The sequence below is a fragment of the Prionailurus viverrinus genome, chromosome F2 (assembly GCF_022837055.1).
Source record: "Prionailurus viverrinus isolate Anna chromosome F2, UM_Priviv_1.0, whole genome shotgun sequence".
Classification (NCBI taxonomy): Eukaryota; Metazoa; Chordata; class Mammalia; order Carnivora; family Felidae; genus Prionailurus; species Prionailurus viverrinus.
In genome coordinates this window covers 63,848,367-63,875,044 of record NC_062578.1, presented here as the reverse complement: position 1 = coordinate 63,875,044, position 26,678 = coordinate 63,848,367, and the positions used below count along the sequence as shown (strand labels likewise).

General features: G+C 37.9%; 1 protein-coding gene across 4 annotated transcripts in view; it reads left to right on the top strand.

Annotated features, from left to right (window-relative positions):
- The window catches only part of TAF2 (TATA-box binding protein associated factor 2), a 95,386-nt gene extending 72,706 nt beyond the window's left edge, over positions 1 to 22,680 (top strand). For 3 of the 4 annotated variants that reach the window (XM_047842191.1, XM_047842194.1, XM_047842195.1), the window contains 5 exons: positions 6,242 to 6,471; positions 7,767 to 7,922; positions 8,405 to 8,510; positions 11,635 to 11,757; positions 21,247 to 22,680. In XM_047842191.1, the coding sequence (XP_047698147.1) occupies positions 6,242 to 6,471; positions 7,767 to 7,922; positions 8,405 to 8,510; positions 11,635 to 11,757; positions 21,247 to 21,509 (878 nt within the window). In that variant the 3' untranslated portion in view covers positions 21,510 to 22,680. The remainder of the gene's footprint in view (positions 1 to 6,241; positions 6,472 to 7,766; positions 7,923 to 8,404; positions 8,511 to 11,634; positions 11,758 to 21,246) is intronic. The other variant, XM_047842193.1, reaches the window with a different exon arrangement.
- Positions 22,681 to 26,678: the final 3,998 nt, after the last annotated feature.

Here is a 26,678-nt window from a genome sequence, read left to right as displayed (position 1 = left end):
AGAATTTTTGCATCCATATTCATCAGGGATATTGGCCTGTAGTTCTGTTTTTTTGCTGGGTCTCTGGTTTAGGAATCAAAGTAATGCTGGCTTCATAGAATGAGTCTGGAAGTTTTCCTTCCCTTTCTATTTTTTGGAACAGCTTGAGAAGGATAGGTATTATCTCTGCTTTAAATGTCTGGTAGAATTCCCCTGGGAAGCCATCTGGTCCTGGACTATTAGTTGGGAGATTTTTGATAACTGATTCAGTTTCTTTGCTGGTTATGGGTCTATTCAAGCTTTCTATTTCTTCCTGTTTGAGTTTTGGAAGTGTGTGGGTGCTTAGGAATTTGTCCATTTCTTCCAGGTTGTCCAGTTTGTCGGCATATAGTTTTTCATAGTATTCCCTGATAATTGCTTGTATTTCTGAGGGATTGGTTGTAATAATTCCATTTTCATTCATGATTTTATCTATTTGGGTCATCTCCCTTTTCTTTTTGAGAAGCCTGGCCAGAGGTTTAGCAATTTTGTTTATTTTTTCAAAAAACCAACTCTTGGTTTCATTGATCTGCTCTACAGTTTTTTTAGATTCCATATTGTTTATTTCTGCTCTGATCTTTATTATTTCTCTTCTTCTGCTGGGTTTAGGGTGTCTTTGCTGTTCTGCTTCTGTTTCTTTAGGTGTGCTGTTAGATTTTGTATTGGGGATTTTTCTTATTTCTTGAGATAGGCCTGGATTGCAATGTATTTTCCTCTCAGGACTGCCTTCACTGCATCCCAAAGCATTTGTATTTTTGTATTTTCATTTTCACTTGTTTCCATGTATTTTTTAATTTCTTCTCTAATTACCTGGTTGACCCACTCATTCTTTAGTATGGTGTTCTTTAACCTCCATGCTTTTGGAGGTTTTCCAGACTTTTTCCTGTGGTTGATTTCAAGCTTCATAGCATTGTGGTCTGAAAGTATGCATGGTATGATCTCAATTCTTGTATACTTATGAAGGGCTGTTTTGTGACCCAGTATGTGATCTATCTTGGAGAATGTTCCATGTGCACTTGAGAAGAAAGTATATTCTGTTGCTTTGGGATGCAGAGTTCTAAATATATCTGTCAAGTCCATCTGGTCCAATGTATCATTCAGGGCCCTTCCTTGTTTCTTTAGTGATCCTGTGTCTAGATGATCTATCCATTGCTGTAAGTGGAGATTAAAGTCCCTTGCAATTACCACATTCTTATCAATAAGGTTACTTACGTTTGTGATTAATTGTTTTATATATTTGGCGGCTCCTGAATTTGGCACATAGACATTTATGTAATTGTTAGCTCTTCCTGATGGATAGACCCTGTAATTATTATATAATGCCTTTCTTCATCTCTTGTTACCACCTTTAATTTAAAGTCTAGTTTGTCTGATATAAGTATGGCTACTCCAGCTTTCTTTTGACTTCCAGTAGCATGATAGATAGTTCTCCATCCCCTCACTTTCAGTCTGAAGGTGTCCTCATGTCTAAAATGAGTCTCTTGTAGACAGCAAATAGATGGGTCTTATTTTTTTATCCATTCTGATACCCTATGTCTTTTGGTTGGAGCATTTAGTCCATTTACATTCAGTGTTATTATTGAAAGATATGGGTTTAGAGTCATTGTGATGTCTGTAGGTTTCATGCTTGTAGTGATGTCTCTGGTACTTTGTGGTCCTTGCAACATTTCACTCACAGAATCCCCCTTAGGATCTCTTGTAGGGCTGGTTTAGTGGTGATGAATTCCTTCAGTTTTTGTTTGTTTGGGAAGACCTTTATCTCTTCTTCTATTCTGAGTGACAGACTTGCTGGATAAAGGATTCTCAGCTGCATATTTTTTCTGTTCATCACATTGAAGATTTCCTGCCATTCCTTTTTGGCCCGCCAAGTTTCAGTAGAGAGATCCGTCACTAGTCTTATTGCTCTCTCTTTATATGTTAGAGCATGTTTATCCCTAGCTGCTTTCAGAATTTTCTCTTTATCCTTGTATTTTGCCAGTTTCACTATGATATGTCACGCAGAAGATCGATTCAAGTTACGTCTGAAGGGAGTTCTCTTTGCCTCTTGGATTTCAATGCCTGTTTCCTTCCCCAGATCAGGGAAGTTCTCAACTCTGATTTGTTCAAGTACACCTTCAACCCCTTTCTCTCTCTCTCTCTTCCTCTTCTGGAATTCCTATTATACGGATATTGTTCTGCTTGATTGCATCACTTAGTTCTCTAATTCTCCCCTCATACTCCTGGATTTTTTTTTATCTTTTTCTCACCTTCCTCTTTTTCCATAATTTTATCTTCTAGTTCACCTATTCTCTCTTCTGCCTCTTAAATCTGAGCTGTGGTCACCTCCATTTTATTTTGCACCTCATTTATAGCATTTTTTAGCTCCTCATGACTATTTCTTAGTCCTTTGATCTCTGTAGTAATAGATTCTCTGCTGTCCTCTATACTTTTTTCAAGCCCAGCGATTAATTTTATGACTATTATTCTAAATTCTTATTCTGTTATATTGCTTAAGTCATTTTTGATCAATTTGTTAGCTGTCACTACCTCCTGGATTTTCTTTTGTGGAGAGTTGTTCCATTTTGTCATTTTGGGTAGTCCCTGGGATGGCACAGAACTGCAGGGCACTTCCCCTGTGCTGTCTGGAGTAACTTGTGTTGGTGGGCGGGGCCGCAGTCAGACCTGATGTCTGTCCCCAGCCCACCGCTGGGGCCACAGTCAGACTGGTGTGTACCTTATCTTCTCCTCTCCCAGGGGCAGGACTCACTGTGGAGTGGTGTGGCCCCAGTCTGGGCTACTTGCACACTGCCAGGCTTGTGGTGCTGCTTTGATGGGATCTGGCGTATTAGCCGGGGTGGATCTGCAAGGTGCACAGGGGTGGGAGGGGCAGGCTTAGCTCGCTTTGCCATCGGTGGTCCCCTGCAGGAGGGACCCTGTAGCACCGGGAAGGAGGCAGACCCGTAGGAGGGATGGATCCACAGAAGCACAGCATTGGGAGTTTGCGCCGTGCAAGCAACTTTGGTGATGGTAACTGGTTCCCTTTGGGATTTCGGCTGGGGAATGGGAGAGGGAGATGGCGCTGGCCAGCGCTTTTGTTCCCCTCCGAGCTGAGCTCTGTCTTCCGGGGCTCAACACCTCTCCCTCCTGGTGTCCTCTCACCCTCCCGCTCACCGAGCAGAGCTGTTGACTTATAATATTCCAGATGTTAAGTCCTGCTGCCTGTCAGAACTCACGCAGTCCATCCCCTCCACTTTTGCAAGCCAGACTTGGGGATTTTGCCTTACCGGATAAGCTGCCCCTCCACTGCCCGGCTCCCTCCCGCCAGTCCGTGTAGCGCGCACCGTCTCTCCGCCCTCCCTACCCTCTTCCGTGGGCCTCTTGTCTACGCTTGGCTCCGGAGAGTCCGTTCTGCTAGTCTTCTGGTGGTTTTCTGGGTTATTTAGGCAGATGTGGGTGGAATCTGAGTGACCAGCAGGACACGGTGAGCCCAGTGTCCTCCTACGCCCACAAATCAATTTTTTTAAAGGAAAAGTCCAATTGCCCTCAGGATCAAAACGATGTTCATTCTTCCATGCATATTGAAGATCAACCAAAATCTTCAGAAAATAAGACCAAAAAGCCCACATAGAAATAAAAAGTAACAAAACTCTTCTCATAGGGGTTTAGTGCATTTGGCAGCCTTCACTGTGCTGCCTAATCATCCTCAAACTGACTTTCAAAAAACAGAACACCTTAGCTCATCAGAATGTACATTTTCCATTTGCTAATAATTTTTTTTAAACTTTGAGGAATTTTACACTCAATTGCCTGACTGGTTTCAGTGTCATCTACAACATAGTTCAGGATGGTTATTTGCAGTAGACATAATTAGGTGATACTGATCTTCAAGGCCAAATTTTCTTCCAGTATAAATGTACCCTAAGCTGTTCCAGTTTTCTTTACTGATGAAATGCCTATGGTTCACTCCTTTTCTTGCTGTGCCCATGAATAGATAGTGCTGGCTGCTGTGGCCTGATTCCTTCCCTTCCCTCAGAGGTTTGAGCCACCAGCCCTTGTAATAAAAGGCCTGGGAATCTGATACCTATCCTCTGTGGAGTCTTTACATGTATAAACTGTTTTGAGAAGGAGAATAATGAATGCCTACCAAAATTCAAGCACTGTCAGGTCATTAAAGTGTGCAGATCTGCATATTCTGGAGAAGGAAATGGATTTCCTGTGCAAAATTCTTCTTTTCACTCTGTACTGTTCTTCCTGTTTCTAGTTTCTCTGTAGTTTTTATGACAAAAACTTCATTCTCCTCAGGAGGTCTTGCCTCTTTCTTTTGCTTCTAACAATGGTGTGTATCTTTGACCTTGTCACATAGAAGCAAAATTGAAGATGGCTCAGATAGGATTGATGATCGCCGTTTCATGGCAGGCAAGGTACCTAGCACAGTGTAGTATGTCATACGAACTCTATGAAGTTATAATTCCTCCTATGTGAATTTCCTTTGCATGTAATTAATGTCATATTTACTTCTGTTGGAGTAAATCTCATTAGAATCTTTACTTGACTGATTGTATTTTATTTCCTCATGGTAATACTTGTTGTTGAAAACCACAAAGCTTAATATTTATGCTGTCTAAAATTTGCTGCAGCAACTTCTTTCCCTTTTGTCTTTCCTTTTTAAGCATTACAGTCTTTTGAAACTATAGTTCTTGGTCAAAATTAAGAATTTGTAGAGTTTATTTTTCTTATCCAGAAGAATTTACATGTTACTTTTCATTGATTTTAAGTTTTGTGCATCATTTTAAATTCCACCTAGAAATGATAGCAATCGTCTAACCCTAGATGACAAATTTCATCTTATCAGTCAGTTCTATTTGATGGAAGTATCTGCCTGGGATGTTTTATTGGGGAAAAAGGGAAAGTGAGAAAGAACTGTGGTATTGATGTCCTCTCTAATCTGTCATTGATAATGAGATAAGGTATAATCTGAGATCAAAACCCTTATTTTGGAGGTTAAAAAAAAAAAAACAAACCCGAGATTCATCAAAGAAATTGAAAGAACCTGTCTGTAGTCTCTCATCTACCTTAAATTTAATCTCTACACAGTCAGCTTTCTTCTGGTCATTATGTGTTTTACCAGCTGTTGCTATCTCTGGGATTTGCTTTTTCCTATAATTTTTATCTTTTAAACATATACCTTGCAGGGGCGCCTGAGTGCCTCAGTTGGTTGAGGGTCCAACTTTGCCTCAGATCATGATCTCGCAGGCTGTGTCAGGCTCTGTGCTGACAGCTCAGAACCTGGAGCCTACTTTGGATACTGTGTCTCCCTCTCTCTCTGCCCCTCCCCTGCTCATGCTCTGTCACCCTTGCTCAGAAAATAAACATTAAAAAAAATTCTTTAAAAACAACATACACCTGGGGCGCCTGGGTGGCGCAGTTGGTTAAGCGTCCGGCTTCAGCCAGGTCACGATCTCGCGGTCGGCGAGTTCGAGCCCCGCGTCAGGCTCTGGGCTGATGGCTCAGAGCCTGGAGCCTGTTTCCGATTCTGTGTCTCCCTCTCTCTCTGCCCCTCCCCCATTCATGCTCTGTCTCTCTCGGTCCCAAAAATAAATAACGTTGAAAAAAAAAAAATTAAAAAAAAAAAAAAAAACAACATACACCTTGCAGAGCAACACAAATATAAAGGTGTTTAGCAAAAACATTTTCCTCCTCCTCCTCAATAAAAATTTAGAGTCATGTTATTTTAAGTAGTTGTAGGGTTTATTACCATATTTAAAACCTGAAAGTAATAAATTTGAGAGGAGAATTTGTTTCAAGTGTCAGGGTTCATAAAGGCTCTTAGAGTGCTATCTTCCTAATGGGCTATTCAAGAAGAAAATCAGACAAGATGAACAGAGAATGAATGAATGTGTAGTATTTACCAAAGAGGAGGAATTAATAGGAAGATCTAAAGCCTGAAAAAATACTGCTTTTGAAATATTAAATGTTTAGTGGATGTCTAATATTCATTTGGTAAGAATAGTGTAATGATAACATGCTTTACCAATTGTAAGTTATTTGTTCGTTCACTACCATTACTGCTTTCGGAACAATTTCTGAGTATCTGTGTTAAGATGCATTTTTAGAGTAGAGGGTTTGCCTGTTGTGCCTAGGTCATTAGACGGCCCCTTTTAGCACAGTCCTTTTTCTCTGTATAGGTTCTGGAGCAGTTCATGGATAAGTGTACGTATTGACTTCTTTATTATTTACTTCTTAGGTACTTCACATGACTGGAGGTTACGTTGTGGTGCTGTGGACTTGTACTTCACACTTTTTGGCCTCAGTAGACCTTCCTGCTTGCCCTTGCCAGAGCTTGGGTTGGTTCTTAATCTAAAAGAGAAAAAAGCTGTCTTGAATCCGACCATAATTCCAGAGGCCATAGCAGGCAACCAAGAAGCTGCGATTAATCCAAGTAGTCACGCACAGCTAGTTGGATTTCAGAACCCTGTAAGAGTCACATGCATTACAGAAGATACAGTTTTATTGTATAGAGCTCCCTAGGGAAGAGAAGTTATTTTTTTGAACTGGCAAATTTTAAAGCCACTGATAGTTTCATGTACTGCTTAAAACTACTGGTTGACAGTAGTTTAGCACTTTACAAAAGTTTATAAAGCACTACTGACAACTACATAGCTGCACATAACAAATGATGTGCTGCCAGTCCATTTACCCCTTTTGTGATGACGTAATGATGTTTTTGTACTTGAGTGTCGAATTTCTTAGAGTAGCAGAAAATTGAAGTGAATATTTCATCTTGTCTGTATATCATATTAACAAACTATTTGAACATAGGGGCTCTGAATTTTTTTGCTATTCTGTGTAATACCTAGCACAATTCTAAGCATATGATAAATGCCTGGCAAATGCTTGTTGAATTAAATAAGCAACAGTGAATGGTCAGGTAAATGAGTACACTGCTGATTTGGGAAGAGATTATGCATTACGTGGTTTGGTTTTGTTTTGTTTTAATGTATGCATGCATGTGTTTGCCTTTTAAAAACCTTTTACTTCCAGCTCTGCATTGTGAAATTACCAGATTTTTTGTAGAAAGACTTTTAGCATACTTAACAATCATTTTATTGTAATTCAGAGAAAGTTTTCCAGAAATGATTTTCATGTTGGTAACAGAATGTCCACAATAATGCAAGCTTCATTTTTCGCCAATATTTAGACCAGATTACTTGCCTGGCAATTCCCTACTGGTGTTTTGACACTTGAAAACTGAGATTCTCTTTATGCAAGTTAGTAATAATCATTTTAAATTACTTATTCACCTGGATTTTCTGGAATATAATCGTACTTATTTGTTGTAAATTTAAAATGTATCCTAGATTTTGGGTTATGAAGAAGTAAGATAGACCTTTCCATAGGAAAAAAGGGTCTCATTAAAGTGCTTTCTCAGATCGGAGTATTTATAAATCTGTATAAACGAATAGGTTTCTAATTCTTGCCCATATATGTTAATTTATTCACATTCATTCTTGGAGTCTTCAGGGAAAGAGAAAATGACACCAAAAGATACATTCTTTTGGGAAAACTCTTCAAGTTTGCTTATATACCTCCCATCTCCCCCAAAAAAGACCAGCTCAGGAAAAGGTGAAGTTTATTTTAAGCCCACTGCTGATAAATTTTAGGCACTGGGCGTGCTCTAATCTGCATGGTTGCTGTAGCTATTAGTGTTCAGCTATAATATGAGCTACTTGTCTTCAGAAATCTAATTTTGATCTTGAATATTGCCGCAGGAAGATGATCACCTTGCCAAGGAAGCATCATGTAATATGTCAGCTCATCAGCAGGGAGTGAAGAGGAAGGCTGATACACCACTGGGGTCCCCACTAGAACCTGGTCAAATACTGGAGAAGAATGAGGATAGCAGTAAAGTCAAACTCAAAATCAGAGTAAGAAATACAGGTTAAACCTGTATTAATAGTGTAGGATATTCACCTTCTTGTAAATCTTTTTGAATACTTCCAATGGTTTTTCCTTAGCAGGAACAGATGGGGCAGACTGAATCATAAAGAAATCCAAATGTCCGTTTAAGACCTTCCATCTGATCATTTAACTTGTATTATCACATATTTCTTCTCTGTTTGGGGGAGGAACTATGTGTATATGATCTGCCTTGGCTCACTACCTCTTCCCACAACACAGGAGTAGATTTTAGTTGCTATTTCATTTCCAGTAATATCCAGTCAGCTTCTTTAAGAGGCTGGACCATGTAATCTTTTCTTATTCTTAATTCTTTCTGAGAAAAAGACTACTTTTCCTTTTAAGATGTGGGGGTATATTCTGTGGCCTCTCTGCTACCTTTTCCTAAGAGCTAAGATCCAAATGTAAAGTGATGTAACGGTTCTTTTTCTCCTTTGTGTATGTGTTGTAGTTTTCAAATTCTCAAGATGAGGAGGAAATTGATATGGACACTGTTCACGATAGCCAGGCGTTTATTTCCCATCATTTGAACATGCTTGAAAGGCCATCAACTCCAGGTGAGATCAGTGCATAGCATCCGCAGGCTCGTGAAGAGAGCTCACGCGGTACTGCTCTTCTAAGTGCGGTATTGCTTTATTTACAGGTGAACATTTGAAAGTAGCTAGTACAAAATACTGGATTGTAGCAGATTATAATGCATATCCACAAAGGAATACATTTTTAAAAAGGGTTTTGTTTTTTTTAATTCTGTTTTATTTTGGTCCTTAAATTTTGGGCATACTTCTGGATTTGTTTTTTTAAAAGTCCATTCATCAGATTCCTTCCAGTGGCTTTAATTTTTTTGTGTGTTTCCTTTTTTTTCTTTTTTTGTAGTAGGCTTAACCTCAAACTAAAATACTAGATCTATTATTTATTTATTTGTTTGTTTTAATGTTTATTTATTTTTGAGAGAGACAGAGACAGGATGCGAGCGGGTTAGGGGCAGAGAGAGAGAGGGAGACATAGAATCCGAAGGAGGCTCCAGGCTCCGAGCTGTCAGCACAGAGCCCGACACGGGGCTCGAACTCACAAGCTGTGACATCATGACCTGAGCCGAAGTCGGACGCTCAACTGACTGAGCCACCCAGGCACCCCTCTATTTTCTTTTTAATAACGTAACCATAATTTTAAACTTTGACTGAAGTTAATGCCTCCCATAACACTGCTACTTTTCTCTTTTTTGTGTGCCCATTTCACATAATATTGCAGAAGTCTTAGACTTTTTTTGCATGCATCTCCCAAACATCATAATGTTTTCTTTTGAAAATAGTACCTGAGGCGGTATTGAGTTGATGTACTATAATTTATCTTATTTTGGGGGTTGTTTCAGGGTTTTTGTTTTTGTTTTTTTTAATGGGTGATTCTGCACTGAATACCTTCATACAGAAGCTTTTGTTTCTTTTTTGTTAAATTATATTCTTTAATTTCCCAAAATATTTTATTGGTGAAAAGAGTAATTTTAACTGTATTATGAGGTACTTCTTCAGAAGGTGTTCACGGCTCGATTCATTTTGTTATAATGCTTTTTGAAGAGCTAATACCTAGTTTATGTCAGCATTTTTTAATATTCAGGGATAAAGCATTGATGTAACTTGCATGTAAGTTGCAAAGCATAGTAATAAAACAAATATCTGTGAACCTGCTCTCCACCTTAAACTGTATGATAGATTCCATGCCGTGGTCATTCCCTTTGTGCCTCTTCCCTGATTCTGTCCACCTGCCTTTGCACCACAAGTAAATATGGTCTTGAATTTTCTTTTACTTCTTTTAACCATTCTATTACTTTTCTTTATAGTGTACCACATAGATATAGGATTTCCTTATACTTGTTTTTTTAATTTTATGAAAATAGTATGATATGACTTATGTTTTTTAGTCAGCATTATGCTTCTAAAATGTATCCACGTTGATACATAAGATATAATTTATTAATTTTCACTTATTTCACTTATTTCACTTATTTCATGCATAATTGTTTTATTGTCATCAATATAACAACTTAAAAGATATTTATTAATTATAAATAATAAATCAAGTGTACTTTTTTTTTAATGTTTTTTTTTTTTTTTTTTTTTTTGAGAGAGAACACAAGTAGAAGAGGAGCAAAGAGAGAGGGAGAGTGAGGGTTCAGAGTGAGCTTTTCGCTGGCAGCAGTGAGCCAGATTCGAGGCTCAGACTCACAAACTGTGTGAGATCATAACCTGAGCCAAAGTTGACTGAGCCACCCAGGCACCCCAATCAAGTACTTTTTAAAATTTTACCTTTTTTCTTAGAGCCCGCACACATGAGAGGGGAGAGAGGCTAAGGGAGAAAGAGGATCTTAACCAGGCTCCACTCTCAGTGTGGAGTCCAACATAGGGCTCGATCCTATGACCCTCGGATCATGACCTGAGCTGAAATCAAGAGTCAGACACTCAACCAAATGAGCCACCCAGGCGCCCCTAATTTTTACTTTTTTTAAGTAATCTCTGTGCCCAACATGGAGCTCAAACTCATGATCCCAAGATCAAGTCACATGCTCTACTAACTGAGCCAGCCAGGCACCCCTCAAGTTTACTATATAATGCATTTTTTATTGGGAATGTAACTATTTTTTTTCTGGGTACTCTTCCTGTTTTCATTGGCAAAAAAAAAAGGGAGTATTTATTTATATCCCATACTGGTTGTCTTTTATGATCTTTACATTTGAGTAATGTTTTTCTTTTTCTTTTTTTTTCTTTGAAGCATGTTACATTTGTGCAAAGTCCTCCTTACCCACCTCGGTCTGCTTTTTATTAAATTTTAGTTTTGAGACCTAAATTATTTTTCACTGTCTAGTAAACTAGTATAAGCTAGTAAAATTTGAGAACTGGCTTCAGATAGAATATGAGCCTAAGATTCATTTGAACATTGACAGGTCATGAATTCTTTGGCTTTTCTAATTCTCAGAGATCTTAACAATTACTCATCTGTTCTATTTTATAGATGAGTGAACTTAAGAGAGAGGTATTAAATGACTTGCCCTAAATGACACTCTCCAGTAATAACCAACTCAGGGCTAGACCAGCTGATCTTAGAACTTTGCCATGTGACAAGTGAAGGAATTGAGACTCAGTGAGATAAATGTCTCACCTAGATTATGTATCTAATTTGTTGATAATTTGGAATCAGGACCTAGGTATCCTGATAATTGCTACAATGCTGTTCACATTATATATACCATTACAACATTTCCTGTTTAAAATGTCTTCTTACTGTAAGCCCTAAATTATTTTGATGTATTTGTTAAGTATTACAATGGAATTTATTAGCAAATTTTCAGGGGGAGCAGGGAAAATTTACTATATGTAAAATTCCATATACATACTATAAAATACGGTTTCTGCCTCAAATGTAGAAGCCAGATTATGTATTTAGCAGACCAGTCACACTTTCCTGCCTTTCTTGAACATGTATTGTTCTTAGATTTAAGCATATAGGAACCATGACAAAGGATTAAAATCAAATGAGATTTTTAGTAGTTGGTAGTATTCTTTTTATTATTACAATTCTATTGTTGAACTGTTTCTGGTTTTAAGGTTAACTTATGAAAAAATGTCAGGCCTTTTTCTTCTTTTGGTAAACCAAGAAATAAATTCCTCTTTTCCCTCTTTGGCATTTTAGGGCTTTCTAAATATCGTCCAGCTAGCTCCCGATCTGCTTTAGTACCCCAACACTCATCAGGCTGTGATGGCACACCTCCCACGAAACCCCAGTGGAGCATGGAACTTACACGGAAGGGAACAGGTGAAATTATTGTTAATATTTTATTGTTATTATTTTACTCAAGGACAAATCTACAAACTTTATAGTTTTATCAACTTAAAAAAATACATGAAAAATACAGATCTAAGGACTTGCTTTTCTTGCAACATGTTGACTTTGTATTATCTAACATAAAGAATATTTTAAATTAGACTTTTTACTATTTGAAAATAATGCACTCCTATTACATAAAATTTGGAAATGAGATGAGTAGGAAGGAGGGGGAAAATCATCCCTCATAAGCATTTAAAAATACCCATTGTTGTTCTGCCTTGGCGGTACTTTTTCTTAGAATATTATAACATGAAAAATGCCAACTTCGGTAGAAACCATTAAATCTGTGCCTTCTGTACTTTTATAAAATGCAAATGTCAACCACTGATTTCTCTTTTTCCTCTCCCCCTGAAAGTTTTACAATTGGTCATCCATGGTCAGTCATGAAGACTTGATACTATACTAGAAAACTAAGATATTCTGTCTTTTAAATTATTAAATACAAATTGGACTTAATTTTATGAAAGTTATTCAGTTCACATGTGTTTGTTACCTATTCTGATTTACATTGTCTTCTGCTTACTCTGGTTCTCTGGTTCTTCTGTTGCTTACAGAAAGAAAAAAAAAAAGATTGTAATCTAGATAAGGAATAAGCATTCAGTACTGTTGAACAAAGATTCAGTCCTGAAGTTTTGAGGGAACAGGGAGTGAAAATGAGATACATAAGCAAAATCATTTTTAAAGAATAGTTTTTCCAAAACTCATTTGTCAGGCTTTAAGATTCCAACAGATGGATCTTGTTTATATAACCCATGTTTTTATGATATAAACAAAAGAGTAACTGTTTATTGATTTGAGGAGCTTAAGGATCAGCTGTGATTAATTCAAACCAAAGCAACATCTCAGAATATTTTGGTATTGAGACCCCAGACTGTTGGTTGCTTCTGTCTCTTTGTGTGCTTTATGCATTTATTGTAAGATTCATACAAAATTTATTTCAGAAGGAAATCAGCTGGAGACTTTATCATTTACTTTGATAAGTGAATTTTGACATTTCTTGGCCCTTGCCAGTTTTGTATTTTCTTGGTTTTGTTTTTGATTTTCGTGTAATTTTGCTTTTATCGTTATTCTTATTAAAACTTTACTAGACATGAAAAATTTCCCACCTTTTTAAAAACAATAAAGCTCCGGGCATTTCAAACCCCTTGATATAGTTTAAGAGTGATGCTTCTGCCTGTCCTCCATGCTTTTAAAAAATGAAAAACTTCTGTCTGAATCCTAGCAGTCCAATGTATTGCTTGCTGTTCCAGAAAAGAATCTGAATATTTTTGTTTGTTTTTTCTTAAACTAACCGATGTAGAAGCAAATCTTAACACCTTTTTGTGCTTACTAATGTGCACATTTGTATCATAGTTCCATATTGCTTTAAAAAACATATTTTTACCTTTTTTGGAATCTCTATAGTCTTACAGTTCTCATGACATCATGTGGGAAGATTGGGGAGGAGATCTAGGGCTAATGGTGGGGAATAAGAAAGTATTAGAATTTTAGCTTTGGTTGCTAGGACCCTTTTACGTAATGAGGCAAAATGTGTATCAGTATATTATTTGTACTGATCTGTAAAACTTAATTGTGAATATACTTTTTAGTATGCCTTTGTAATTTTCTTTAAATGTATTTATGCTTTTCAACACCCTGTGTCCATTGAGCAAGTCTTAAAATTCAATAATGATATTACTAGAATTTAGAAAACCTTCATTTTACAAGTGGTGTAGTTTTTTAAACAATTCTTTGTACATGTATTTATTTTGTAATTCTAAATATGGTTTTCCCATAGACACATTGTTATATTTGATAGGTAACTTTCCCAAACTAGCCAACATATACCATACAGGAAGGGCAAAAGTATCAACCTAGCCACTGTGTATAACAATGTTTCTGAGAGGGTGCTTAGAGCTCCATCTTTTGGAATGTTAGGAACACAGCTTCAACCTAACCCAAATAAAGTTGGCAGTAAAACAGGAACCTCCTCTTCTTCCTCTCTTCCTGCCTCCCCCAGAAGGAGCCGGGGTCTCTTGCTGCAGTAGCTAGCCTGGCGTGACGTTTTGAGTGGAGGGCTCAGGAGAGGAAGCATAGAACCAGTGTAAGGGAAGCTGTGACCTCTCTTAATTCTCTAAGGGATTCTAGATTAGAGTTCATAAATGGGTCTTACTTGGGGCCTTATTCAACACATCCAGCTGAGGCATCTTTTACTTGGTCAGTAGAAGTCTTGCAAAAATGTTTGAAGTAGTTGACTAAAAAGAGATTACACATAAAAATCTGGATTTCCAGCTTCTCTTGAGAAAGGGTTAACTGAGAAGTCCTCTTAGGGAGTGATGTGCTTTCCATTTTGTTGGTTCCATTTGTGTTGCACTTAGTATTGTACTTAAATTACATCATTTGTGCTATCTCCTCAAGTCCAAGACTTTTGAGATTGGGACCCCTGCTTCCTTTATTTGAGCTCAGATGAATTCTGAGATGGCTCCCTTAGAGCCAGCAAACAAGATGATAATTGAGAACTGGAATGTGTTTCAGATGTCATCTTAGGGGGTAGGGGGATAGAAAAGGGATGGGAGTGTAGGTAGGATAAAGAAGAGGTAGGAACTAAAGTAGCAGGACAGGTCCTGGTTTCCTTGTCGCTCTTTTTCCCTCCAGTTTTCTCTTTCCATGCATATGATAGAAGAATATTTTAGGGGTGATATACAGGTTAAGCCATTTGCGGGTAAGAAAGCAGAAGTGGCAGAGGAATTTTCCTTCTTCCATCATGACCTTTCCCTCCGCTGAGGTGAGGAAGGAATATGGAGCAAGGGCTGTGTAATTCCCATGTCCTCTGCCACTACCGCAGCCCCTGTCCAGCTCTGCAAAGGCCTCATCATGTCTGCCCCCTGACTTGCTCGAGGGCTTCTAGTGATGGAGCACAGAGGAAGAGTGACAGGCATGGAGCAGAGGGAAATCCTTAGTGGTTTTGTGGGGAAGAAAAGGAGTGTTCCTGCTTAGCTGGGGCTGCTGTATTATGTAACACCTTCTTGCAGAAGTCAGAAAAGCACTATTCCAGTGCATGAAGTCTACCCCCTCGCCCCCACAAAAAATCTCGAGAGTCCTAGTTCTTTCTTTTGAAACTCTGATGTGAAAAATAGACATTGATATTGTTTTTGCTTAAACTGTAGTGATAAAGTTTTACACTTCATTTTTTACAACGATCTCAAGAATCCAAAGACCAGACTGCACTTTTCCTAATAAAAACTGCAAGTTCTGTGTTAAGTTCACGCAGACACGTAATGTGAATGAATTTTAGAGAATTAGCAGATTATTCATTATTACTAGCACTTTAATCAGATGACTGAAAAGCTTCCACATTAGGCTTATAGTAAGTACCTCTTTGAGTTTATTTTGCATTTGTTAAATTGACTGCAGCTAAAATCCTTATCCGCAGTGCATTTTACTAGATCTCTAGGAACAATTTTATGTTGGGTAGAACAACAAAACAGAACATCTGTTTTGTTCTTTTCATATAACATGAAATAGGAAGATATAATATTCTGGATTATATATATCTCCTTTTTTTGATATGTGTGCTATCATAGACACATGTATTTCAGGTCACTAAATACGAGGGCTTTCTTTAGGTTAAAAATGAGTGGCCCTCACCTTGGGTGGGCCTCAAGTTCCCAGGCATCTTGTAAACCCCTGAAATGATATGTGAAACTATGTGTGTAAATGTGTCATGGGGATGGTAATGTGTGCATTTTTCCCCAGGAGCGATTCCATAGATGATCTCAAGCCAGTGTGAAAGTAAGCTCCTGTGTGTCCCAAATCTGACTGTTAATACAATTCCACATGGGAAGGAAATTGTACTTTTATATCACCTTGGATTATACCTGGGAAAAATGATCTAGGAAAGACAGAGATTAAGCAAACAAAAAAATATGTATTGTGTATAATAGATGAAAACTTAAGAGCTAAAGTTTATTGATGGTGGTGGTATAGTAACATTAGGTTTTATCAGATGTTCTGTTGTTACTCTTCTGGTGAATATTTTTCATACGTGTGTTTGCACATATGCATGACCACATTTGTGCGATAAATTTCTAGAAATGAACATTCTAAATCACAGAATATGGGCATTTAACATTTTCACAGATAGTGCCAAATTGCCTTAACTTCTCCTTTTTAAAAAACACTTTTTTTGTGGAAAACTGTAAAGGAGTCAGACTAGTATAACAAACCCCCATGTATCCCATCACTCAGCTTCTGCAGTGATCAACTCATGGTCGATCTTCTATAATCTGTACTCTTACCCTAATGATTATTTTGAAACAAATCCCACATGTCATCACTTTATTCATAAATAACTTAGTATATATCTCTAAAAGATAAGGACTTTAAAAAATCATAACCACAGTAACATTCTTATACTTTAAAAAATTAACAGATATTTTTTGTATTATTAAATACCTAGTCAGTATTTAAATTTCAATTGACTTCTGTCATTATTCTGATATTTACTTTTAATACTTTATTTTTTGAATCAGTGTCCACATAAGGTGTACACATTGTAATTGGCTGATAATGTCCTTTACATCTTTTTAAATTTAAAGTTTTAAGTTTATCTTTTTCTCTCTTTTCTCCCCTTTTACAATGTATTTTTGTTAAAGGAACCAGGCTTTTGATCTGTAGTTTTCAATTCTTGTGTTTTGCTAATTGTTTACCCATGGTATAATTAACGTGTTTGACAGAGTCTTTATTTGATGTAAATTTATAGTTGGATATAGAAGCTTAATTGGATTTAGATTTATAGATGGTGGTTTATTCTTCCATGTGGAGGCATACAGTTACTGGTCGACTTTTTTATGATGTTAGCCACTAAGATGTTTAAGGCCCAGATCCATTATTTCATTAAGGCTTGCATGATGGTGATATTCTAATACATTTTCTTTCTTTCTTTCTTTCTTTTTCTTTCTTTCCTTTTCTTTCTTTCTTTCTTTCTTTCTTTCTTTCTTTCTTTCTTTCTTTCTTTCTCTTTTCCTTCCTTCCTTCCTTCCTTCCTTCCTTCCTTCCTTCCTTTTGAAGGAGGGGTGGGGGAGGGAGGGGCAGAGAGAGGGAGAGAGAGAGAATCCTAATCTGTGCTGAGAGTGCAGAGCCCAACACAGGGTTCAAACCCAAGAACTGTGAGATCATGACCTGAGCTGAAATCAAGAGTCAGACACTCAACTGACTGAGCCACCCAGGTACCCCATATCTTTCCATTTTTGTTTATGAGCTGGTTTATTTCTATAAAGCAAAAATCCCCCTCATTTATTATTATCCAGTGGTATGGTATATAGATCATATGAGAAGAGAAAGATAATAGCTTCTCTTTTTATTTAATAATTTCCCAAAAAATGAGTTGGCTAACTATATCCTCCAATGGTGATCTGTTAGTTCCAGTTCATTACAATTATTGTCCTTATCAGTATTCAAATTATCCCATCTTTGGACAGTGAGAAACTCTTAAATTGACTCTTGGGTCTGTTGAGAAGAATTTAACTTCCTTGCTGTCATACCAGATGTTTTAGGTTCGTCTTGTAAATATTCTGCCCAGACCTAAAATCAGCCATTTGTCCTAGGAGCCCTTGTTCCTAACACCCTTATCTTTGGATCTAGCTAATCCATTGTCTTAAGAATAGACTAAATACAAATCAAGAGACATGCAAGATTTATAGTCAGTGTATCTTTAGTGCAAAACATAAGAGATTGGATTTGCTTTTGAAGTGGTTGTAAGTATTCCTTGGAAAAGAGTACGCCCAAGTACACTTGGTTGTCCATTTGGCAGTTGCCTCTGCTGAGAAGTACAGTTTCCAATGTAATTATTGGCTTTTCTGCAATCCAAGTAGGTTGGAAGGTATTTAGGATTGGATGATGAAACTTCTTTCAGTGTAGAAGAGGACCTCAGACTCTTAATGCAGACTCTTAGTGCAGACAGCCAGTTGGAAGGCTGCAGAGTCTGTTGTCGTAGACTGATTAAATAATGAGGTAGGATCTGAAGGCATTTTTTCTTGAGACTTTTAAAGTCTCTTATCACTTCTCCTTGTCATCTGGCTCTGTGTCCTGTTAGGTATGGACCCATTTTCCCATATTTATAGAATTGGAAACATAGTCATGTACTTCAATTAAAACCTAAATTAAAATCATATAGTGGCATATTTGGCTGATAATCTAAATCAGATCTCCCTCAAAATTTATCATTTTCTGAATACTATCTGGGTAGCTAGTGATTATGGCAAAAGATACAGATCCCTAAACTTGCTTTTGCATATATATAATCTCTATAATTAGTTTATGCATTATTGTTAGTGTTATCTTTACCAAAACATTATGAATCTAAAAATATGATTTTGTAATAGTCAATACATACATTATTTGAATAATCTGTGAGGACAAGAGCTTTGTCTGACTTGTTCATCTATTCTGAAATACTGGAACAGTGCCTGACACAAAGGAAGTATAGTTTCTGTGCTTTATCCCTCTCCCTTCAAAATTGATGACCTTCAGATTACACTTAGATGGACTAAGCTCACCTGACATCCTATCTAAAAGGAACACAACAGTTAAAATTTCTGCTACTCATTCACTCATTTGTTTAGCAAGCTTTGGTAGGGGTGGGGAGGTGAGATGTAGGGGATGTTGGACACTGTGTGACACGCTGGGATACAAAGATTAAAAAGACAGACTCCTTGTTCTCCAGACGCTCTGAGTCTGATGGAAGAGACCCAGAGGTAAAAAGAGGTGCTACAGTGTCCTCTCTGCGATGTGCCCTCGGGCACAGACTCTGCAGTCACGTTCTTTGGGTTTGTGGCTCAGACCCGCCGATGTCACCTTAGGCAACTCACTTCAGTTCTCTGTGCCTTAACTTGCTTTATGTATTACGTTGTGGGAACGTGAAAGAACCGATTCTGTTTGGGCAGTTGGGGGAAAACTTCCTAAAGAAATGACATTTGAGCTAAGTTTTAAATTATTAAGAAGTCTAAATTTTTGTTGTTGTTGTTTTCTTTCGTCTACTTTAGGTTACCATTTAAACATTACTTCCTTGGGGAAGTTTGCCTCTGATCCCCCCACAGCTAATTTAAGTCTCCCGTTTTGCTACTGGTTTACTCTGTGTTTGTCTTTTTATTACTTGGGTTACTTATTCAGTTACTTTCCTGTTGGCTAGTTTGTAAACTCCAGGAGGACTGAGATCTGTCCAGGTCATCACTGTTTTCCCCAGTTCCCATGCAGTTCCTGATACTTGTTAAATAAATCTGAGAGTCAGGGAAGTAAGGGAAGTGCATTTCATGCGTAGGGAACAGCATTTACAAATACACAGTTATGAAAGGGCTACCCTAGAGCACATGGAAAGGGATAGTGGAAGATAAGGCTAGAATGGTAAGTTCAAGACAGGTTGTAAAAACTGTCAGTAAAATTAGTGCTGGAACTGATTTTTAGAACGCTTCGGCAGTGATGCCTGTTTTGGTAAGAACCATGGTTTGGGGCTAGTTTGGGTCAAAATTAGTGCGGAGAATTTACTTGAAAAAAAAAACTTGCTTGGAAGTCCATTTTAGTGAAAATTTGGTTTTTTAGCTACTTTGAATAAAACTTACATATTTTTTAGAAATTGCTGCACTGGAGCCCAAGGAGTTTTTGCTTTTATTCTGTTGGTAGAACCAACTGAGTTGGAGTTTTTTGGTTATTTTTTGTTTGTTTCTTAAGAACCAAAGGAGTTTTAAAGCAGATAATTATGAATAGCTTTGTTTTTAGGAAGATCACTATGCAGCAGGGTTTTCCAACCTGAACACTATTGACATCTTGGTCATGAGAATTTCCTGTCGGAGCTGTCCTGGGCATCCCTCGGCTCTACCAGTGGGATGCTAGTAACACTTCCTCCCCTGACCCTACCTCGGGGTGACAACAAAAGTGTCTCCAGATATTCCCAAATAACCCCCAGGGGCAGAATCACCCCTGGATGAGAACCACTGCTGCGCAGCTGTGTAAAGTGTGGATTTGAGTAGAAGACACGTCAGGCACGAGGAGCAGTTAACAGAAGACTAGTCTTGTAACCCAGATGAGGTGAGGTGGTCTGAATTAATACAGTTGCGGACAGGATGGAGGCAGATGTAGGAGATATTTGTAAGTGAAAACCAATGAGATTTGGTAGCCACCTAGATTTAGAAAGGAGGGTATTTGAGATGATTCACAGGCTTTTTTTTCTTGGCTGGCAGCATATAAAGTAGTACCATTAGTCTCCAGTAATACAGAGAGAACTCTTTCTCAGGGCACGTCGCAGGGATCACAGCATCTGGAGAAAGCAAGAAATTGTTGTACACTAGAGTCCGAGAACTACTATTGTCGATTGCTAGACTGATAAAATGTTAGAAATGGAAAGAACCTTCCAAAACGTTTCATCTGTTTTTTAGGTGAGATAAAAAGAAAGAAAATGCGAGCTGAGTGTTAATAGCAGAATCTGTTCAAGAGCACAGGTCTCCTCATTCTCATTCACTTTCTCTCTCTCTCTCTTCTCTCTCTGTCTGTCTCTCTCTCTGTCTTTCTCTTCGTGACACTTCTCTTTTGTCTTTAAGTAGAGATGTTCCCTTTATAGACTCCTGGCTTTTTCTGGGTTTTGTAAGCTGCGGATACTGAATCTATTTAAAGAGTGCACTTTTGCCTATCCCCAGAAATTACCATCAGGAACTAGAGAAATTTGATTTTTGCTGAGACATCATTATCCCTAACTAGCATAACACGTTTTTGTGTGTATAAGTGGTTCTTGAGGTGGCAAAAACAAAGTACTGCCATTTCACCCCCAAAACCGTAGGGTTGAACTACAGTTAAAGGAGCTACAGTTGAAGGATGAATGTGGGTCTTAACTTACAACACGTGTAATCATTATTGTTGCCTAATAATACTTTAACATTAACTTTGAGAGGATGGTTTGGTAACACACTGGTATATATCATAATTTGTATAAACTGTAAGGAATTAATATTCAGTTTCCTGGCCACAGTGCTGAACACTTATCTGCATGTGACTAATTGAATGCCTTATTTATGTACTTCTCCCATTCCTGATGATTCCTGTGGAAGTGATAAACACTTAAGAGTCCCTTTTTTAAGAATTTTTTTTAAACATTTATTTATTATTGAGAGAGAGACAGAGCATGAGCATGGGAAGGGCAGAGAGAGAGGGAGACACAGAATCCAAAACAGACTCCAGGCTCTGAGCTGTCAGCACAGAGCCCGACACGGGGCTCGAACTCACAAACTGTAAGATCATGACCTGAGCTGAAGTTGGACACTTAACCAACTGAGCCCCCCAGGCACCCAAGGAGGAGTCCCTCTTTTCTATACTGTCCTCAGCTCCCTCTTACTTTCATTTCACTTTCCTTGTGATCATCAGGAATTCATTTGGATGTTTTTAATTTTGAAGGTAAAGAACAGTCACCTTTGGAGATGAGTATGCATCCAGCTGCAACAGCTCCACTCTCAGTGTTTACTAAGGAATCCGCGTCCTCCAAACACAGTGACCACCATCACCACCATCACCATGAACACAAGAAAAAGAAGAAGAAGCACAAACATAAGCATAAGCACAAGCACAAGCATGATAGTAAAGAGAAGGACAAAGAGCCTTTCGCTTTCTCCAGCCCTGCCAGCGGCAGGTCCATTCGTTCTCCTTCTCTTTCAGACTGAGAAGGGGACAGAGGAGACCTTTCCCTCAGTGTCCAGAAGAATATATATAACTAAAGCATTGTCCTCTGTAAAGAATGATAAAAGGAAGCAGAGAGACAAAAAAATCGTTGCCTTTCTCATTCAGAATCCATGGAAGTTCTAAACATTTGATTTGTGGTTTTTATGCAATTGAGATCTAATTAGAAAAACGTTTTACAGTTCTGAATAAACCATTTCACCCATTTCCTCCTGAGAACACACACACACACACACACACACCTCAGACTTCATAAAGGCCCTCGTATCCACTGGCAGTTACCATCCACATTATGGTCTTCGTGTGGACTGCCAAAATCAATTATGTTTTGAAGTCTTTGATGGATGCTTTGGGGCAAAGTTGTGTTTTTAACAGAAGCTACTGCCAGATCTGTGGTGAAACCACTGTTTCCAGTGAAATACTGTATAACACTATTTGGAACTACTGAAAGAGACTGAGGCTTTTCTATAGGAATCTTCTTTATTACATGGTATTTTTTGTGTTAACCATAGAGGCCAAACATCAGAATTTGTGAACAAGAATACATGGTATTTTCTTTTGCCCTAAAATACTGAAATTTTCAAAAGCAGCTCTTTAAAAAAAATTTTTTTAATAGCTTTTTTGATAGTGCATTCGGTGATTATGATGTTGGAATTTAATAGAACTATCAAATCCACAGTTCTCAAATCAAGATATTTAAATTATAAGTTCTTTTTTTCATTAAGTATAAGTGAATATGTTCATATGTAGAATATGTTTGCTAAATGTGGACAGTTTACACACCCAACACATAATCTAAAATTATTTCTATAGAAGACAAAGTCTGATACCTTAAAAAGGTGTTTACATGGTGTTTATTAACTCAGACAAGTCAGCCCTCATGTGAGTATACCAGAAACATTTAGAAATATGAAACATTTTGGTTTCATACTCAAATAGTTTGTACGTTTGTGTGTTTTTATTTCTGAATTTACCATGTGCTTTATTGTTTAAAAATGTTTTTCATACCTGTTCTATTTTTATCATTTCTCTTATCATTAGTTTGACAAAATACTTCTTCCGGAATAGATATTTCAATGGGATCCAATAATGTTGGACTTTTAAATATACTTTTAGTTGCATTTAACTTGTTTAATAAATAACTTTTTAAATTGACCATTCTCCCTTTGTATCTTTATCTCTTTTGTTACCTTTCTCCTTGTGTACGTATATAATGTACCTGGCCCCAAAGCTCTCTGCAGGCTTTATAGATAGGCAGGATTTGAGCTGGCCTTGCTAGGAAGAATGATTATAATAGAGATGGGGAAAGTTATCTCAGTAGAAGAAACGGTGTTTTTTCAAAAGGATGGAGGAAAGCAGATACGTGTTCAGGAGTTGTAGGGCAGTGCAGTTGACCTGGAGTCTTAAGAGCAAAAGGAGTGTGGTCAGATGTCAAAGGGCCTAAATGGCAGTTATTTAAAGATTCCAATTAATTGAGTGTTGCCCAACTGAAATTATTTTTGGAAAATGGAATATTTTACATCATGGTGTGCAGTGATACCATATAGAGAATTCCCAGCTTTGAAAATTGTAAGGATATATTTCAAAGTAATTAGTGTTGTAGGAAGAGGTGACAAATACCAGCCATCTTTATAACCTAAGGACCTCTTGTATATCCAGCATTATGTAGGAACTGTATGTTACGTATGTTATTTCTAAACTGGATATTTATAGTGGATGTTTCTTGGGAGGAACATTTTGTCATGGCAGGCTTTCGGTTACTTAAGTTGATGGTTAGAAGCAGACAATACAGAAATCATTCCTAGTTCTGAACTATGTAATGATACACAAAAACACAGAGTTCTCGTGGAGTCTTCCCAGTGTCCCCCAGAAGCGGTCTGTGTTGGCAGTATTACAAGCATCTTTCCAGAGCTAGTCTATACATGTATCTATACGGTATATACATTGTTTTAAAAAATGATATTTGTAGAAATTTTTAATTTTGGTATAGTTTATCTTTTATGACAACACATTTTGTGTCATACTAACAAAGGTCTTTCTTATTCCATGATTATAAAAGAATTCTCCCAGCTTTTCTCTTGGTTTTAAAGTTTTATGTTTCAGGTTTCTATCCAACTAGAATCCATCTGGAATTTATTTTGATAGAAAATAGGAGGTAGAGATCCAACTTTTTTTTTTTTTCCCTTCCAGAATGCTACCCAACACTGTGTATTTAAAACTCTGTCTTTACGGGGTCCCTGGCTGGTTCAGTCAGTAGGACCTGTGACTCTTGATCTTAATTAAGAGTTGTGAATTCAAGTTCCACGTTGGATGTAGAGTTTACTTTAAAAAAAGTTATTAAAAAGAGGGCGCCTGGGTGGCTCATTCGGTTAAGCATCTGACCTTGGCTCAGGTCATGATCTCGTGGCTCGTGAGTTCAAGCCCCACGTCGGGCTTTGTGTTGACAGCTCAGAGCCTTGAGCCTGGTTCAGATTCTGTGACTCCCTCTCTTTCTGCTCCTCCCCTGCTCACGCTTTCTCTCCTGCAAAAATATTTGTAAAAAAAAAATTTTTTTTAAGTTAAAATAAAATTCCTTTTCTCTCTAAATTTCAAGTATTACATACTAGTACTAATTCTGTAATTATTTGGGTCCATTTCTGGACTTTGTATGGATCTGTTCATTCATCTGCCAGCACCACACTGATTAGATCATTGTAGCACAGTGATATGTTTTGATAGGATAGAACTAGTCTCCCTTCATCACTTTTTTTTTTTTTTTCTGTTCTTGTGGGTTATTTCCTTTTTCTGGTTGACTCACTAATTTATACATAGTAAAACTCAATTCTTGTATACATTTTTATGGGCTTGATAAATGTTTAGACTTTTACATCCAACCACCATAGTTTCATCACTGCAGAATTCCCTTTTGCTGGCCCTGGAACATCAGCTACCCCACCACCCAATTCCTGTCTTCTGCTGATAGATTTTCCATCCCTGTAATTTTACATTTTTGTGGGTTTATTTTTCTATGTGAATATTAAAATCAGTTTTTAGTCTCTCCATGAAATTGTTTTTGTACTGGGTATTGGTTGTGTGTTAAATCAAGAGTTAACCTAGAATTGGTATCTTGATGTTGGTTATTTCAATTAGTGATGTTGGTGTTACTATCTATTAGTATAGTTTTTTTCTAAATGTTTATTTTTGAGAGAGAGGGAGACAGTCCAAAGCAGGCTACGTGCTGGCAGCACACATCTCGATGCTGGGCTTGAACCCATGAACCGAACCGTGAGATCATGATCTGAGCTGAAATCAAGAGTTGGACACTCAACTAACTGACTGAGCCACCCAGGCACCCCGGCATAATTCTTTTAACTTCATTATAAGGTAGTTTATTTTTTATGTTTGGTATTCTATAAATGAATAGTTATTTTATGCTGATTTTTGGTTAGCTATTGCATTAATTAGGGTTCTCGATATATATGTACATATGTTTGCTATAAGGTATTGACATAATTTGTTACGAGATACAATTTTGGGGGCTGAGAAGTTCTACAATCTGCTGTCAGCATGCTAGAGACCCAGCAAAGCTAATGGTGTAGTCGAAAGGCCTGAGAGCCAGAGAGCCTACAGTAGTTTCCAGTGTGGGTCTGAAGTCCTGAGAACTGAGACTGTGAGAGCAGAAGATCTGTGTCCCAACTCTCAGAGTCAGACTCTAGAGGGGGAGTTTAAACTTCCTCTAGTGTTTTGTTGAGCTCAGCCCCAACAGCAGTTTGAAGGAGGCCCATCCACCCTGGGGAGGGCCATAGGCTTTCCTCATTCAACCAATTCAAATGCTGATCTCTTTCTGAACCACCCTTATGGACACACCCAGAAATCATGTTTAACCGGCTATCTGGGCATCCCTTGGCCCAGTCAAGTTGACACCTAAAATTAACCATCACAACTCCATTACTAAATTTTCATTGTTTGTAACATTTTAAATGTATTCCTTGGGGTTTACTTAAAAGTATCCACATCTTTAAATGATAGTTTTATTACCTCCTTTCTAATGTTTGTAAAGTTAATTTTCTAATTTATTCTCTTTTCTGACTTCTTTCTCTTGCCAAATTTGCCCGAGAGCTGCAGGGATGGCTATCATCTCTGAGCATTTGCTGTCTGCATTTGGCAGACCTTCCTCAGAGGTTGTGGATTTGTGTTTCAAATTTCTTGAACTTCTTCAAGGTTGAAGTTTACAATATTTGTTTCTTGTCTTATTTTTTTTTTTTTTTTTAATTTTTTTTTCAACGTTTATTTATTTTTGGGACAGAGAGAGACAGAGCATGAACGGGGGAGGGGCAGAGAGAGAGGGAGACACAGAATCGGAAACAGGCTCCAGGCTCTGAGCCATCAGTTCGATGCGGGGCTCGAACTCACGGACCACGAGATCTTGACCTGGCTGAAGTCGGATGCTTAACCGACTGCGCCACCCAGGCGCCCCCTTGTCTTATTTCTTTTGGCTGATTATCAAGGAGAGAATTTGGAGAAGCTACCTTACTACCAAAGTCTTAACGAAGTCCTTAAAAAGACATTTGTGATCAAAGTATCAATCATCCTTACATTGAAATCCTTGTAAACAGTTGGAAAGCTACTTAATTTTCCCATCCTCCTCTCCTAACTCGTCTCTTCTGTCTCCAATCTTTTACTGTAAATAAATGAAATTTCTTCCTATCAGATATGCTGCTGGCACCCCAACTTTGAGTGTCAACTGGAGTTAGTAACTCACTTCCAAAGGACAGAGTATGGAAAGGGGAAAATAGTCACTTGACAGTTAAGAAAGCTGACCTGGGCACCTAGATGGCCCAGTCATTTAAGGATCCGACTTTTGATTTGATTTGGGCTCAGGTTATGATCTCACAGTTCAAGCGCTTATCGGGCTCCTTGCTAACAGTGGGGAGCCTGCCTGAGATTCTCTCCTCTCTGTCCCTCCCCTGCTCATATGTGTGCACGTGCTCTCGTGCTCTTTCCTCTCTCTGTAATAAAATAAATAAACTTAAAAAAAAAAGCTGACCGACGCTACCTTAACCAAGTGTCCATGGTAAGCATCACTAGTGGTAAGTCATGTTAATAATATGCCCTCTTTCAGATGATGTGAGAAGGGCAGTGCTGTGGGTATAAAACCCCACAGTGCCATCTAC